At 48.3% G+C, this 17,185-nt stretch overlaps 6 protein-coding genes across 6 annotated transcripts; 4 read left to right on the top strand and 2 right to left on the bottom strand.

The window, feature by feature from the left end:
• Positions 1-51: 51 nt before the first annotated feature.
• N7500_009270 (uncharacterized protein) lies at positions 52-1,658 on the top strand (the record flags this gene model as incomplete). The annotated part of the gene is made up of 2 exons (XM_056680411.1): positions 52-1,567; positions 1,621-1,658. 2 exons carry the CDS (start codon positions 52-54, stop codon positions 1,656-1,658), a joined length of 1,554 nt encoding a protein of 517 aa, XP_056527793.1.
• Positions 1,659-2,276: 618 nt separating this feature from the next.
• Positions 2,277-3,667, top strand: N7500_009269 (heme-dependent oxidative N-demethylase family protein; the record flags this gene model as incomplete). The annotated part of the gene is made up of 5 exons (XM_056680410.1): positions 2,277-2,778; positions 2,835-2,909; positions 2,960-3,150; positions 3,213-3,285; positions 3,345-3,667. 5 exons carry the CDS (start codon positions 2,277-2,279, stop codon positions 3,665-3,667), a joined length of 1,164 nt encoding a protein of 387 aa, XP_056527792.1.
• Positions 3,668-4,213: 546 nt separating this feature from the next.
• Positions 4,214-8,823, bottom strand: N7500_009268 (uncharacterized protein; the record flags this gene model as incomplete). The annotated part of the gene is made up of 10 exons (XM_056680409.1): positions 4,214-4,838; positions 4,919-5,420; positions 6,031-6,247; positions 6,302-6,513; positions 6,591-7,014; positions 7,068-7,841; positions 7,894-7,925; positions 7,977-8,199; positions 8,251-8,659; positions 8,708-8,823. 10 exons carry the CDS (start codon positions 8,821-8,823, stop codon positions 4,214-4,216), a joined length of 3,534 nt encoding a protein of 1,177 aa, XP_056527791.1.
• A 2,189-nt stretch (positions 8,824-11,012) lies between these two features.
• On the bottom strand, positions 11,013-12,194 carry N7500_009267 (glycosyltransferase family 32 protein; the record flags this gene model as incomplete). Its single annotated transcript, XM_056680408.1, has 1 exon — positions 11,013-12,194. One exon carries the CDS (start codon positions 12,192-12,194, stop codon positions 11,013-11,015), a length of 1,182 nt encoding a protein of 393 aa, XP_056527790.1.
• A 522-nt stretch (positions 12,195-12,716) lies between these two features.
• Positions 12,717-14,434, top strand: N7500_009266 (acyltransferase family protein; the record flags this gene model as incomplete). The annotated part of the gene is made up of 2 exons (XM_056680407.1): positions 12,717-12,827; positions 12,884-14,434. 2 exons carry the CDS (start codon positions 12,717-12,719, stop codon positions 14,432-14,434), a joined length of 1,662 nt encoding a protein of 553 aa, XP_056527789.1.
• Positions 14,435-15,213: 779 nt separating this feature from the next.
• Positions 15,214-16,350, top strand: N7500_009265 (uncharacterized protein; the record flags this gene model as incomplete). Its single annotated transcript, XM_056680406.1, has 1 exon — positions 15,214-16,350. One exon carries the CDS (start codon positions 15,214-15,216, stop codon positions 16,348-16,350), a length of 1,137 nt encoding a protein of 378 aa, XP_056527788.1.
• Between the last annotated feature and the right edge of the window lie 835 nt (positions 16,351-17,185).

Raw genomic sequence — 17,185 nt, 5'->3', positions numbered from 1 at the left:
GTGAATCTATAAATCCATCATTGCATTTTCAATTCCAAATTGGGGCAACCAATGGAGAAAACAATGGAGAAACAAGACCTCAGTATGGGCTCGTGCGACAAAGTCGAAACTCAAGGGCTAGGCACATATCAGGATGAGCAGCTATACCAATTGGGGTACAAGCCTCAGCTGCGCCGTACACGTAAGCTGTCGAGTATGTTGTTCATGTCCCTGTCAATTGCCTCTATCCCTTACGGAGTCGGGAGCGCTCTCATCAACGCTGTATATGGCGGCGGTCAACTCTCTCTCTTCATTGGACTCTTAGTGGTGTTAGCCCTGGATACTTGCGTTGCCCTGTCTCTATCAGAACTCGCCTCACGATACCCTACCTCATCTGGTATCTATCACTGGTCATTCCGACTGCTGAAGACCAACGGAAGCAGGAAGCTAGTCTCATTTGTTACGGGTTGGATCTGGCTCATCGGAAATTGGACCATCTCATTATCTGTGAATTTCGGAATCGCTTCCCTCGTCGTTGCAACTGTCTCCATCTTCTATCCCGCCTGGACAGCCTCTGCCTGGCAACTCCTTCTCATCTTCTACGCTATCTGCCTTGTAGTTTTCATGATATGCTTTTTCGCCGACCACCTCCTTCCTCTCATCGACACACTCTCCGCAGCATTCTCAGTCGTCACATGCATCACGCTCGCCATAACGCTCCTTGTCCTAGCAAAGACCGGTCGTCATGATGCCTACACAGGCTTCGTTGGATACGATCCCAGCTATTCTGGCTGGGAAGAGAACTTCACCTTCTTCATCGGCTTGCTCCCACCAGCATACGCCTTTTCCGCAATAGGAATGGTCACCTCCATGGCAGAGGAATGCACAGATCCTGAAGTACAAATTCCTACAGCTATCAGTCTGGTACCCGTTGTTGCCGGTATTGCAGCGCTAGTGTTCACTGTCCCAATTTGTTTCACACTTCCACCGCTGGCGGACATCATTGGCGCGCCCTACGGTCAAGCCTTGCCGTATATCATTCACGTGGTGACAGGTTCACCTGCAGCCTCAATTGTGCTCATGATCCTTGTTCTATTTGTCGCCCTTTTCTGCTCGATCAGCATCACAACCACGGCTGGGAGATGTACCTGGGCCTTCTCGCGCGACAATGCAATCCCCTTCTCACATCTGTGGTCTACCACTGTCAGAGACAGCCCACTGGCAGCGCTATGCTTGGTTACAGCTGTTGAGATGCTACTGGGCCTTACCTATCTTGGAAGCAGCAGTGCATTCACGGCTTTTGCATCTGTAGGTGTCATTGCATTGGCCGTGGCGTATGCGATCCCGATTGCGATCAGTTTGTTTGTTGATCGCCGTGTGGAGATTAGCCAGTCGCGCTGGACGCTGAATCCTCTCATTGGGAAGACGGCCAACATTCTCGCGCTCTTGTGGATCACTTTTCAAGTTGTTCTGTTCAGCATGCCTATCACACTTCCTGTCACCAGCGAAACAATGACTTATGCATCGGTTGTATTTGTGGGCTGTGTTGCTTTAAGTCTCGCCTGGTATATGTTCTATGGACGGCGATGTAAGCATTCTCCTCCCCTTGATTCGAAGATGAAGTACTAACTGGGTTTACAGATTTCAAAGGGCCTCTAGAAGAAGCTGAGCACTCTTAACTTTGAATTGAACTTATATAGCGTCTTATTTAGTTTGCTTTGATATAGCCTGAAGAATCATATTTCTTGCGCTACCATTCCTATCTTCTAAACGTAATCTATAAATTTGTATTATCTAAGTTGGGCCATCGGAGCCACTTTTCGACAATCTTGCCGATTGACATCTATGGACCGAACCAGCCGAGACTGTTTTTTTACCCCCACATCAGTGGGCCGAACAAATGATGCTATCTCAATTGATTCACCCCATTGGGAAAGCCAAGGAGAAGGAGCGAGATACGAGAGAGCCCAATAACCGAATTGCGGGGAAGAAATGACCAATCAGAGGGCGTAGAATGTTACCCCATTCACAGTACTCAAGTGGAGATTTCCACAGAACAAGACTCTTATCGGCACGCACTATACTCAAACGGGTTGACACTTAACCGGTCTAGTCGCGTAGGTCTTATATGGCCAAAAGATTTGCCTGAATGGGTTTAGTGGGTGTGACACACTTTAGAGTGCCGATCCAGGACATATGGTGTACAACAGGTATATGCATATCTACTTTATTTAAGGCCTGCACCCCATCAGATATACAAGTATTACCGTCGACAAACTTCAACATTGGACAAAGCAATGATTCCCACAAATATTGCCCTCCCATCGGGTGCCCTTCCCTTCCTAGGGTTACTTGTGACCGTCCTCGCATGGTTAATAGCGAAATGGCCAATTCACCGTAAATCCAGTCCTCAAATACAACAACCAGAGAAAGAACCATTCACCAAACCACTTCCCAGCCCTTCTCCTCATGATCCTACTTCAAATTATCCCAAATTGTACCGCCCATTCCGACATGGCCCTAACTTTATTACCATGGGAATTCGCAAACTGCACTGGGACAACTGGATCGAAATGGATTCTTACTTCCTGCGATACCACGATATGAAAGCAGCGGAATTGGAAAAGAATTTCAAAGAACACGTCAAATATGTCGATAATGCAGTCACGAAAGATGCTTGCTTTGAGCTCAATGAGGAATTGGTTCTTCATCTCACACATCGCTATCCCAAGATCTTCCGATTGGAAGGAGGGAAGGTCCATAATAGTCTTACTGGAGAGGCGTTTCCGTTTCCAGCAGGTATGCTCAAGTCTGATTACTCCTGCCAAAAGTATTCAGCTGACTTGAAGATATAGCAACCCCCGATGAGGCCCTCGCAACATCAGCCCTGCTGGTTCAGGATGATCTAGTGCTGATGATAAAGAATGACGGTATGTTCTCTTTGCCAGTTTGAAACCCCGCAATCACTAACACAACACAGATGGCGAATACCACCTTGACGCAGCTGCGGTCTGTCTCCCTGGCTTCTGGCGTCTTAGAGAGAAATTCCGCATGTCCCTAGATACGCTTCACTTCGAAGCCGGCGTTCCTCATTATGCGGCCAAGTTGCAAAAGGCCATGAATAGGTTCATGCTGAAGCTTACTCCGGACAAGCCAGTGGAGAGAAACAATGTACGTTTAATTTGTTCCTGCCTCGTCAATTGGCGAATATACCATTCTAACAAAAATTACAGTTCTTCATCCAACTCGACGACGGACTTCACTGGTCCCACCGCATGGGCGATCAACAAGGAACAGAAGTTGCCTGTTCGTTCCCACTCCCTCCCTCTATGCATACAACAAATGCTAACAGTATTAATCACCAGCATGGGCTACTGCCAACGGTAAAGGTCTGACCATCGACGAGATCCATTTCCGCTCAGAGCGACAGACACTACGTCGGCTGCCTCGCTCGGGGGCAATTTTGTTCACCATTCGCACTTATTTCGAGCCAGTGACAAAATTAGCTCAGGAGCCTCATATCCCAGGTCGTTTAGCAGAGGCTATTCGGAATTGGGATGAGACTGTTTCTTATTATAAAGGCAAGTCCAGTTGGGATAAGATCTTGATGCCATATCTGGAAGAGCAGGATCGCTTGCAGAAGGAGCAGGGACTTGTTGAGGAGACTGAGGGTGAATTTCCTTATTAAATGGCATTGTTTGGGCTTATATTCTTTTGCTTTTCCTTTTGTTTGGGCGGATGATGGGAAGCGAGCGAGTGTTTATATCTTGAAAATAGGGGCCCAATTGAGAACCCTAAAATCCCGACTGTGCGCCGTTGGAGTAGAATTTACCAGAACTCCACTTAAATACATTCGCCATAACATAGATAGATGGGGAAGGAGTAAGATAATGAATTTACTCAGTACTACTTGAGATTCAGAAGTGTGGGAAAGACATCCATGCGTTTGGTGTTGTACACGATGATTTCCGGTGGGCTAATTTAGTGTGGAATGTCGAATTGCAGCGAGCGTTGATCATTGACTTTCATCGATAGATGTTAGGTTGTAGATCATAGGCTAAGCCGGCAGGATCAAGTAAGATGTGGAACGGCGGCAGCAGGTGCTAAGACGAGCGCTGAAACGAGTGCGTATGATGATTTCTGTTCAATGTACGTCGAGATGAAAAATGCTTCCGGCTGCCATTTTGGGACACTATTGTACACTTTATTACTGATGACATATAACTACCATCATCTACTGCTTCTGCTCAGTCTCGGTCTTCTCGCCGACCTGTTCAGTCACAGTCTCAACCACGGCTTCAGTCTCCTTGATCTCAGTAACCTGCTCAGTCTGACTCTGCTGAGGCGCCTCCCCAATCTCTCGCACCTCACGCACTTCCCGCACCTCGCTCATGGGGGAGAACGTACGCTGCCTAGGAGAGTTCCTCTTCTCCATCTTCTTCTGCTGGTGACGCTGGTGATCCTCGGGACTCAAGACCTTACGCTTAGCAAAGCTGACAGCCAGCTTGCGGCCGTAAGGGGCCTTGCGAGAGAGAACCTCCTTGGCATTGGTAGCGCTGGCCTGATCTTTAAAGTCGATGTGTCCGAATCCACGAGGCAAGCCGGTGCGACGGTCGACGGGAATGCGGACATCGATGACACCGGGAATATCATCAAACAAGTCCTGCAAATCCTGGTCGGTCAATTCGTAGGGCACGTTACCAATGTAGAGGGTCTTGCTGGGCTTGCTTTCGGCCATGGATCGGTATGTTGTGTTGGAGAACTGAACAACCACCTCGCGGCCTTCCATAATGCCTCCGTGCTGCTGTGTGATGGCCTCGGTGGCTTCCTCGACGGTGCTGAAGGTGACGTAGCCGAAACTGGAAGGGAGGCTTGGTTAGTGTCTTGTAGAATTTGGCCTGCATTGCTGCTTTTGTCAATCCTCGCTCTTGGCACTCACCCTTTGCTCAGTCCACGGGCATCGTGCACGATCAGTGCGTTCTCCACGGCACCGTATTTCTCAAAGTGCTTGCGCAGATCTTCGGCGGTCACATCGAAGAAGAGGTTTCCGATGTACAGGGTGGTCTTCGGTACAGGGCCCTCGCTGATATACTGACGTCGGCGCTCATTTTTCTCCAGCCGGATCTGATTCGGGGTTGCTTTCGGCTTGACAGACTCAACATATCTGACGGGAATGCGCGGACCGCCTTCATTGGTCGAGTTCAACCGTGTCTGTGTGAGGGTAGGGTAGGTGAACCACGTAGCGGCGAGAATCGGAGTAGGACATGTTGAGCGTAGCACTGCGCCAGACGCGGTGATCGATGAGCGCGAAGTGGCTTGGGACAATTGAAGCCGAGAAACGGCCCGGCGGAAGCAATGCCTAGAAATGAATTGTTTAGCAACTGCCAGAGATCGAGAGAACACGAAATATGGGATCTCGGACTCAGACTCGTACTCGGACTCTGCATTCTGAACGACTCACATATTGAGAATTATATCAACACAAGATGTGTCGATCTTGTATTAGAAATAATATGTTAGCCGGAGAAGAATTACGCAAAGCCAGATAACTTTTCCCGGCAGATAAGTCCCGGCACGTGACTGATATAGTGCCAATGACAACGAACCAGATCATATAAAAAGGTTAGATTGGATATATTATAAAGGAGGTATTAAGAATTTGGGTAAAGGTTTCGAGCTGAACGTTGGATATGATAACTCAGAGTGGAAATATTTGATAGTAACCTCATAATATGATACATTGACCGCAACACCCAAAGACAACAGTCTCTCTCAGACCGTCTGAGATCCACTAACATAACGACATAATCGCTGGAACGTCACTATCTATCCAACAAGAAGAAGCAGAGCTTGTTACATCAAGAAATCAGATCAGGAACCCATTCAAACTTTTCGAGGTATCAAAAACAGCCAGCGCAAAGCATATTCTGGCACAATGGGGAAGGAATAAAGCAGGCAATACACCTGTACATTTCGTTTATAGGGAGCCTTGGCCCCGACCATTGTTTGGTCGAGGCATTTGCGTCGTTCCGTATCCTGTCACTGGCACACCTCCACTATCGGGACTGTTGGAGGAAGCTGAGAACATTGTCGGTGGCCGTGAGGCACCACTACTTGACGGCATCTGCCCCGATGTCAGAGGACTAGACACCAAAGACTGAGGCATGCCTCCGGCCTGTTGGTTCAATTGGCGCTGTGCGTCAATCATAGGCCAGAATTGATTTGTTGAGTCGAGAGTTGGGTTTTGGATGTATGTGTCCCAGGCGTCCTGATGTTACCATATTAGCGTTAAAGCCCGGTTCCCAGAGAGGAAATGACCTACCCAATCCAAATTGACCTGCATGTCCGGCATCTGCCCGAACATGCTGCTAAAAGGTGAAGGCGCACTCGGCATTTCAGCTGAGCCACCTACGCCACCAACTCCCATCCCCATCTGCAAGTCTCCCATCTTGAACATGGGATCAGCAAAGGGGGTGGGCCCGGGTTCATTGGGCTCATCCCACTGCTTAGCAGGCCGAGAGTCATGGCCGCGTTCTGTTTCTCGTCTTGTGGTTCAAATGAAGCTGCCGCGGTGCTATTTTCAAGACCCGGGATCGACATTTTCACTTTACTAAGCATAACACCGAGAAGGGTGGATGCTTTCCATGCCTCCATGCTCTCATCACGCGACTCATCCCAGATTTCTATCGAATGTTCGATCGCGGTAGTCATTTCATCGCGCCGCTCTCGACCCCATGTGTACGTGTCTCCCGATGGCCGGCCGGCCCCCTGCAATGACACTCCTTGGTATAGGTCGACAGCAACAGCAGTGGCTGCGAGTAAGAAGTCGGCTGAACTAAGGGAAGTTATTCGGGTCTGGCGACTGCGTAGGCGTCCGTTACGCGTTTCCGCGTGCAGGACTGCCTGGACTTTTAATAAGTCCATTGCCGAGTCGATACATGTCTTTCGAGAATAGGCGAAGCGAGGATTTTCTCGAGCACGAACCAGATAAGGGCGATGGAGTACAATCTGAGCTTTGTTGTATACGGCCATTACCTGGATAAATGATTAGTATCGATAGAAATTGCGGTAGCTTTCAAGCTACTTACTGAAAACCGCGACATGATCAAATTAATAGGATCCAACTGGCACTCTTCCATAGGCCGAATGCGCAAGTGATCCGGTACCAAATCCCTTGCCTGTCGGAGTTCCGCGTCGATTTCCATCACTTTCTCGTAAGGAACTGACGAGCTAGCAGAATTTTGCTCAACCACACGGCTGAATGAGTTCGTCAGGCGTGCCTTGGCAATCAAATACGAGATTGGGGTCGGCTCGTTCAATTGACGAGATGGAGGGAGCTCCTTGCAGTCTTCATCAAAATCATCGTCGTACAAACTGCGTGGGAGCTCAGTATCCGTATCTGTATCGCGGATCATGTTCGGCAATCCGACCTGGTATGAGAATAAAATGTCGGCTTGGCGCACAAAATTCCACACTCGCCTCCGCATCTCCCCCTGGAAAGGCGTGATGTTCGAAAACATTTTGGAGTCACGGTGGTATCCTGATCGCATTGCTAAACGGGCAATAACACCAGTCATAACCCATATGGAAATGGCCGCCTCTCGAGTCTGAATGAAATCGCCGTGCAAATGAAACACGAGTGCTTCGATTGAGAATCGGTGAGCTTTCGTGTAGTCAGCCAATGCCAAGCACTGTGCTACAGAATTTCGGAACCCCCCAGCCATGTCCATGGACTTGCCCCGGAATTCAGGTGGCTCGTCGCCCTCGCGGTGGTAAGATAGCATTGCTAATCTCATCATTGCAAACAGCATAGCGATCCAGACAAGTTCGGTGGCGGAAGGATCATCCCAATGTTTATTATACTAGCAAAGTCAGAGTCGGGACACATTATGAACTTCTTCTCAGACATCTTACCTGTGCTTGGAAGGTGGGCCCATGAAGGATATCTAGATAACGTCAGTGTCAACATCAAGGCTACGAAGGTAAACAATACTCACGGGTCGCAGGATCATAGCAATTGAAATAGCGAGCAATAAGAATATCAGTTATATACTTGGACGGCAGACCAGCCATAATCTCGCTACGGCTCATCGGCTTATTAACACCAAACAACAATGTTGCGTTTGGTGTATCAGTAGCTGGTTGGGCCGCTTTGACTTTCTCAGCCTGCTCATCCACTTGCTTGCTGTGCGTTTTGAAGTAACTCCGCACCTCGGAGATCTGTTTGGCAGGTTAGAAAGACTCGGATTTAGTAAAATCTCCCAAACTTACATCATGCAATATAGACGCCCAATGGGCTTCACTGATGTAGTAGGACTTGTTATTGTCCATCTTCATGACACCAAACGATTTGGTCACTTGGTCCGTGTCGCTCTCTTCGGCGCCCTCCATACCCTCCTCCTCGATATCGTAGCCATGAGAGAACTGAGCCGAGTCCCTACTACTATCACCGGATATTGCTGCCATGGCAGCAGCCGGACCCTCAGATTGAGGCCCGTTTGTCATCAGTGACAGAACCAAGCCTTCTAACCGGTTGATGCGGTTTTGCATATCATCTGGTGTGTTGGATGACTGCTGAGACGGAGCCTTCCTGCGCGAGTTGGGTTGCGCATAGTTACATGAAGCGGCATCTCCTCGTTTGACGCAGTTTTCGCAGGGATTCGAGCGATTGCATTTCAGCCTAAAACTGTTAGAAACAAGGAATGTCAGGTATGTCTTGAATGCTCACTTTCTGTGCCGACAAGGTCCGCATGACAAAGGTACCCGGTTTCGTTTCCGGACAACTCTGTAATCTGGAGAGTGGCCAGCACTCGAGGAGTTTGTAGAAGGAGGTGTCGGGGTCATTTTGACGGGGATTGGCATAGTCTTGTATTGATAAACCAAATGTAGCGATATCCTCAATATTTCCGCAGGCGCAGATGACAAAGCGCACGTCAAGTCAGCGGTGCAGGCGGGCGGGGCTCTCAAACACGCTGTCGCAGTCCGCACAGTTCTACGACCGAATCAAATATGCCACTCGGTTGTTCTGCCAGCCCCCAAACACTGTTTTCGGGTCTTATTGCAAGCCGACCCCTCAATATTTGCGCTGGTTTCCGAGGGTGAGTTTGTATATTTCCCTGGTCGTAGCAACGTATGCACAGTTTTGCGCAACGCCAATGCCAGGGGATTTGGTACGTATTCGTTAGGCAGCTGCGCCAGGACCTAGAACTTGAAATGTGATTGATCTTGTTCGCGATTATTTTGAGCGTCCAGGTGTACGATCGCGGCCGCAAGGTATCGCTAGACAAGTTTGGGGCAATGCGATCAACGGATGTGCGTTGTGGAAGCTTGAGGCGGCTGAAGGAGGGGTGGCTACTGAGATGCCGTGTGGGCGGATAAGCGTGGTCAGGGGGGTAGAATAAGATTCAAAAAACTAATCAAATATTTTGATCCAAGTCCCCCAAGTCCCCTTGGTTTTCTTTCAAGTCAATAGGAACAAAGAGATCAGGAGAAAATGAAGCTGGACGTCGAGGCCCGAACAAAGTGATGATTAATCCCTTATCTCCGATTTTGCTTATCACCAAATGATCTCACGCATATCCATGTACCTACCTCGCACAGGTAGGAACCAATGCCAGTATACATACGGAGTACATATAGTGTGTATATTTCTTATTTTCCTATTTTTGATCATCCTGTATGACTATCATCCTTTGATTCATCGGTACTCTGTCTCCTGTGGAGCCTGATCTAGTCTATGCTATTTCTTACCCCCTGATATCATGCCAGCTTTTATATCAGGCTTGCTTTCCCTTGGCGGATCACGTATTGGTCACACGATGATGCGCGACTCACAAGCCGAGATTTTAACCAAGGAGGCTTACAAATGTCACTGCAGGTACAACATACATTGATAGCCTCTGCCAGGTCTTGCTTATTTCAGATACCGCTGCTTTGATGAGGGCGCTCGGGCTCCCGAGTAAATTTCAGCCCGTGCTCAACTCGAGTGAGGTCACGTGGTCTATTAGTCAGGTAATCTATGCGGGTCTACTCCTCTCATCCAACTCGACATCACGGGATAAGACTGTCTTTCCGGAATGGTTCTCGATATGGCTCGTAATGATTCAGTTTTCGGCACTCGGATAATCTGGGTCGCCAGCTTGCTTAGTGTTTTGGCGGGATCAGTACGTAGACACGAGAGCCAAGCTGTCGGTCACCTTTGCATCACCTCACACGTTGTTTGGTTCTATAATATCGATACTAAAGCGCGCAGATTCTCATAGAGCACCATGTTCGAAATTTCAATGCATGTTCACGATCCCTAGACGGCTTCAGAGTCTGAATTCACGCCTTTTCTTCCAGGACTATGCGGACATGGCCGCGCTTCTCACAATAATTGCATTCCTGGGTATCTTGCTACACCGTATTGACGGATGGGCCAGACGCTACCTACAGAGGCAATGGAGACTCTTTCCTCCCAGCCGTCTTTTAGGCATCAGACAGACGGTTTGGCGTACTTCAAGAAGCAGTCCGGGTGCTGGAGGTCGCCCAACCCACATCTCAGGCCTGCCTTGCTTCCAGGTAGGAGATCAAGAAGTTTTCTAGTCGCAACATTGTCACTTCCTGTCAGAGGCTCGATGGCTGTGACATCTCGGGCGAGTCGTGAACCATGGCAGACATGGTGAATTCCGAGAAACCAGGACAGATATATATAACTAAGACGGTAAAGATGTTCCTCAGATGAGTTGACGGCACCTCAGAGATTGCTGTCAGGCTCATAGCCTGTTGTATTTCAATGGAAGATTGATTGCTCTTATATCAGAGTGAATAAGTGAGGCTATATATACAATGAAAAAATCAAGTTCATTGGATATCAACTTGATAATTTGTATGAACAATGCAGGAGATAATCCTAATGAGGCGGCTTGATTCCTGATCTGTACCAGCCTCATATCACAGCAGGCTCTAGTCTGGGTTCTGCGAGGGCGTATTGGTCATATTGAGAACACATAATCACATTAATTGAAAAAGAAAAAAAAAAAAAAAAAAAAAAATCAAAACATTCCTTCGTTAGGGAGTGCTTCCATATGCCTTAGTGCATCCCCTATTGCCTGGAATGTCGCAACCTGCCGTTCCTGCTCTTCTTGAGGCAGAGCAGCGAAAGCACTTGTTTCTTTGTCCCACTTCTTAACACAGTCCTCATTCCAATTACACCTCTCGACCTCTCCAAAGATCGGGTGAAAGAATCGTGGGTGGCGGTTTGGCCATGAAGATGCATGGTAATGGTGCTTGACCAACGCTGTGCGCGAATTATGTGTGCCCGAGTCCGAATGACCTTGCCCAGCGGCGAACGCTTCAACCGTGAGTACCAAAAATCCTCCGACGACTTTGGACTCTTGTATGTCATGAAACATACTCCACTTGATATCATTGCCCGTTTTACGCTTCATTTCGGACAGTATTGCACCTGTAAAGGCAGAAGGCCCGGTGCCTGTGATCACATCATCGAAGTCCAGCTCAAGCTCTGAGATTGGCCTCCCTTGCTCGATGGAGAGCTGATTGAGCCAGTTGAGGATATTCTCTACTAGTCGCATCATCACGGGCTGTCGAGGCTTGCACATGAATGTCCATTGACAGAAAGATTGAGACTTTTGACCTAGGATAGGGTGGTCGCTGAAGCGTGGCTCATCGATTTCGATGCCAATAACCATGTCGATCTCGCCCTCATCGTGTCTGCTTGGGATGAATCGCTCGACTGGTCTCAATGCCTCCACGTCTATATCAGCATAGACGCCTCCCTCTATGTATAACACAAGATACCGAAGCAGGTCGGCCTTGATGATTGGAGCCGTTAAAGATCGGTATGTTTCCACGATATCTGGTCGGTTCAGGCCAAGGGCTCCGAAGTTTGTTTCGACATAGTCGAGGTCATTCTGGTCGGTCAGAACCTCGTACCTATACCCCGGGTTTTTAGATATCCAGCTGCGCGCTACCGCGATATCACGCCCCTCGAATTCCAATGGATTCACTTTCCAGATCTGCCAGATTTTTCTTGGGAATTGTTCGCCATTGCTTTTCGTCGATTGGGTAGGGTAAGGTTGTTTCTCGGTAAAATTCTGTGAGGTTCTGGTGACACAAAAGTAGATGAACAGGCACAGAGCCACAAGGCCTCCATGTGTGAATCTGCGTGCCTTTTTCGGAAAGAGACTGGGCGACACGAAGTTCTTCTCCAGCATGACTGGACCTGTGATGTGCTTTAATCCAGTGACCTCCTGTCTGGGAGAAACATCGAAGTCGGGAAAGGAAAAAGATTGTTAGTATAGCAAGGCAGGGCCTTAATTTCACTGTACATTACATACAGTACATCTTCATTGTAATTAACATGTGCTGTTGATCAAGTTTGCAATGCATTGCCTCGGATCACGCTGCTCCCAATCATCCTCGTAGTCTTGTACCTCGTTTCCTAGGCCGTATTGTTCGTACATTCACTAGTCAAGGGTTAAAGCTTGACTGATTGGATCATTCGTGGAGCAGTGAAAACGCCTTCAGCCAATGCGGGCGACGGGGCCAATAGTAGAGACCGGGTGGGTACAATCAATGATTGATTGAGTCCATTTAATGAGACATTACAAGGGTAAGATTGTGGCTGCACGGCGTCAGGTCACATCGGGTTATACTCCCGAGGTCTGTGTTCAGGCCCTGACTTGTGGGGGAAGGAAGGCCGCGGGGATCCGGCACTAATTAAGACGAAACCCACTATGGTCCTTGAGGGCCTCGGCACCACTAGGCACTGGGGTTCCCCCCGCGAAGGACTATTCACACTATACAGCGCTTGTATTCACATGTCACAGAATTTTATTGAGAGTTGTGTAGATTATCAAGCGGTGGATGTTGGCTTTTTATTGATCTTTTCTTCAATCTTCAGATTTCAAAGTCTCTTGACTTCAATCCACTCGCCCCATGCCTATACTACACCCCCCCAATCGACAACTCTTCATCTCAGTTGTTGAAGTCTGGCCCAGAGCGAGCCCTCGAGGATGGACAGTGGAAGCCACAATTTGCCAATACAACACGCTCTCGGCATGGGACGTCACTCTCCTCTTATATGGCTCCCTTCCTGCCCACATTCCTTACTCGGCGGGCAAATAACGACAACACGAATGAAAAGCAACGGTCACTGAACAGGCCCACCGCATACCTAGATGGATTGCGAGGTTTTGCCGCTCTACTAGTCTACTGGGGGCATAACCAAATTTGGGCTCACGATGGCGGAGGCGTGGGAAATGCCTTCGAGCTGGCCTACGGTTACGACAACAAATACTATTTTGCATGCCTTCCTGGTATTCGAACCTTTTTTTCCGGCGGTCATTTTGCCGTCAGTGTTTTTTTCGTGCTCTCCGGATATGTTCTTTCCATGAGGCCACTGGTAAGCATCCAGGATGGCGATTACGTTGGACTAGGTAAATCCCTTTCCTCGGCCGTATTTCGTCGATGGTTTCGTCTATATATTCCGGTCATTTGCACAACATTATGCTACATGACATTTTTGCATTTATTCAAAATCGCTACTGTCCCCCAGCTCCAAGGAAGCTACCGCTCGGAGCTATGGAACTGGTACGCCGAGTTCAAGAATTTCAGTTTCCCCCTCCGAACAGGCGGCGAGCCCTGGTTCACATACAATTTCCATGCTTGGTCCATACCCGTTGAGCATCGGGGCTCTCTGGCTATCTACACTGCCGTTCTCGCCTTTGCAAGATTTAGCCGCAATGCCCGGCTCCTGGGCGAAGTCGCATTGGTTGTGTATTTTTTGTACATTGCGGATGGAGCACATTATGCTATGTTCATTTCCGGCATGCTTCTGAAAGATCTTGACCTCCTCGCTGTACGGAATGACTTGCCCCGCTTCTTTTCCAGACTGAATCCTTTCAAGACAGCCATCATGACTGTTCTCTTCTATACAAGCCTTTATCTTGGAGGGGTTCCCTCCCATACGGCCGATCTGCAACAATTACGTGACTCATCGGGGTGGTACCTCTTATCCTTCCTAAAGCCACAAGCAGTATTTGATTACAAGTGGTTCTACTTGTTCTGGGCCGCTGTCTTTCTTGTCGCATGCACATCTCAGCTTCAGTGGCTCAAGACATTTTTTAACGCCCCATTCAATCAGTACTTGGGCCGTATTTCATTTGCATTCTATCTGGTCCACGGGCCGGTTCTGTGGACTTTGGGTGACAGGCTCTATGCTGCAGTCGGTTTTGCGCGCGATTCACACCAGGAGAATTGTCCCTGGTGGATTAATCGCCTTCCGTTGCCTAACGTTGGTCCTCTTGGGCTTGAAGTCAACTTTCTCGCTGCAAATCTGGTTCTGTTGCCCTTGACCATCTGGCTGGCAGAGGTGACGACGAGACTAGTTGATGAGCCAGCAGTGAAGTTCTCTCAGTGGATCTATCAACGGGCGCTGAGTGAAAAATCCTGACGGCCCTCTGCATGTGTTCATGATCTTGCTAGTTTGCTTTTGGGTATCTAATGCGACTCGCTCTTCTAGATAAAAAGTCGCCGTGTAATATTTGTCTTGCAACTGGAAACAAATGTTGCCGCTAGCCCGTGGCTTGGAGCTCAGGATACCTGGATCATAAAATTCTTGTAATGACATTCGCGAGATCCACCTAATGCTTCGAAGGAATGTTTGTAATATTGAAAATTCTCTACTGGAAGCAGTTTCCCTGTATTTCTGTAAGGATATACGGGTCATTAAGCCATGTTTCGTGATCATGGAGGTAAAATTGCTAAAATTGATGGACGATCGCACTGATCGCCAAAGTAGCAAACAACCCTGAAAACTATTGCCCGTCAAAGCCCCCTTTTTTAGTCAGAGTGTTAACGGCCAATCTCGGCTAGACCTTCCTTGATATAAGACTTATAACCTCTTACTGTTACATCCCGTCTACACTCGCCAAACTGAACATGGCCAAAAAAATAGCCACACACCTGATACTTGTTGCAGGGCTATTGTCTGCGGTGATCCTCGTCATCAAACTACAATCCAATCATCTTGGCTTGCAATCGAGATTCCTGTTTACGGACTATTCCTCGGACGGGCCATATAGACAATCATACATTGATGCTGGACAGTCCGACACAGCTTGTTCAAGCGCCCATGGCAGCGAAACTTCGTCCCACTGCCGGGCTGAACAAGTTACGGACGAGGGCCGAAGATATCCCGATCTGGACAAAGACATGTCTCACTCACACAATATGATATACTCGGCATCGACTCCCGACCGAAAGTATTTTAGGATCGACTTCGGAAAAAGATCCGTCATTAATCCCAGTATAATCCCCCATCCTAAGCTGCTTGACACCTGGATCATCACTGGACAACTTCAAAAGCCTCCATCTGCTCGAAGTGACTCAGTCTGGTTTGCTGAACTCGTTTGCAATGCCGTATTTTCGGACGACAAGCGAGTCTTAGGCTGTCTGGAGCCACCACTGCAATTGCCCATCCCAGCGACCTTTGGTGACCCCAGCAAGTGTGTCGGCGACCTTTCGTACTTTAGTCTCAACATCGGGCCACATGATGCAAGGGTGTTCTACGGGCCCGAGATTCCGTACACCATTTACGGCTCCAATTCGTACTTTACATGCTTCGGACAATGGATATCTGATTTTCGAATTTTGGTCGATTGGGGGATAGACACCATCAATGAGCACGAATTCCGACAGTATCGTGAGCTGCAACGTCCAATGCCATGGGGTGCTGTTGAGAAAAATTGGTTTCTCTTCTGGGATGATTCTGGACAAATGTTTATTCACCATGAAATCACACCGGCACGTGTGTTTTCGAAACTCGAACTAGATGGCTCTGCCGGACCAAACTTGGCGCTGGCCACCTCTACTTCCGACCAAGAATGTCTCAAGCGATTCTTGCCTGAGACAGGAAAGATCCACCAAGCGACAAACTCGCTAGCTATCACTCTATGTGCACGATCTGACCAATCTTGCCAACCTGATTCGACCAATACCTTTGTTCTCTTTATCATTCAACAAAAGACCTTACACGGTCTTCTCCCCGCATACGAGCCCTATGTGGTGCTGATGCGGCGTTCGATGCCATTTGAGATTTATGCGGTCTCGTCAAAACCAACCTGGATCTTTGGTCGCAGCGCTAGAGCAGAGGAGCCAGGTGACGGTTCTTCCACGGAATCACGGAAAGATGTCTCCGAGATGCTCTACGTGACTAGCATCAGTTGGAAAAGCCATGGCCAAAAATACCATGGATTTATCGATGATACCCTCTTCGTAGCTTTTGGCAGAGAGGATTCGGACTCTGGAGGCATCGACGTCATGGCGAGGGACCTTCTGGCAGAGCTGGGTACGTGCGCAGTATTCTGACTCAATTCGTTCATATCTGTAACATTTATTTGGGCTTTTATTTTCTATGTGCAATGGGTTTGAAGGTGCGATCCCGCTTCTCAGATGCGTATATAGCACGCAGGGGCGTTTGGGAAGTGAAGAATTTAATTAATCTGTACATACTAAAAAATACAAAACGATGAAAACGACCTAGACAAGGATCTCTTTTGGTATATCATACATACTATTCCAAAAAGTCTTCTCTAATCTCTTTTTCTCGTCCTGTCTTCCTATCTCATGCATACATCCTGGTCAGTGGCTGGGTGGCTTTGGCGTTGTCTAGCGCACTTTGCCACACAACTAATTTCTTGAGAAAAAGTTAGCGAGCTAAAAAAAATTGCTCATTTTCACATGTCCCGCTAGTACATAGTCTAAGACATTCCGAGGCTCTAAAATTTCTCATATCCCCAGACCTGAGCTTATCCCACTAGCATATGCCAGAAAGTCTAATTAATTAGGGCTTGCGGGGTGCGGGATGGGCCAATGGAGATTGTTTTCACTCTGGCCAGAACGCCCCCGCCGGCCATTCGATCTTATTTCGACTAGGTATCCGGGGAGAATAGCTGATCATGTCTATCTTTCTACTTTTGTCCTCTCGGGGAAATGGCGGGGATCATGATCGACTACAAAATACACCGTTTTTGATAAGCGGACGGAGTCTGTATCTTACGGTCTGTGTCTGCTATCAGCAGTATTGGGCAGAAAGCGAACTATTCACGGAAATCAGCTGTCATCAGGAACAGAATCGCAAGGAACTTAAATGACATGAGTGGCTTCGCCACGCACGACACCAATCTAACAGCTCCGGATGCTG

Source organism: Penicillium coprophilum (genome assembly GCF_028826855.1).
Source record: "Penicillium coprophilum strain IBT 35676 chromosome Unknown utg000006l_segment0_segment0, whole genome shotgun sequence".
Lineage (NCBI taxonomy): Eukaryota > Fungi > Ascomycota > Eurotiomycetes > Eurotiales > Aspergillaceae > Penicillium > Penicillium coprophilum.
Note: the sequence above shows the minus strand (reverse complement) of the source record. Positions and strands in the feature narration are given on the sequence as shown.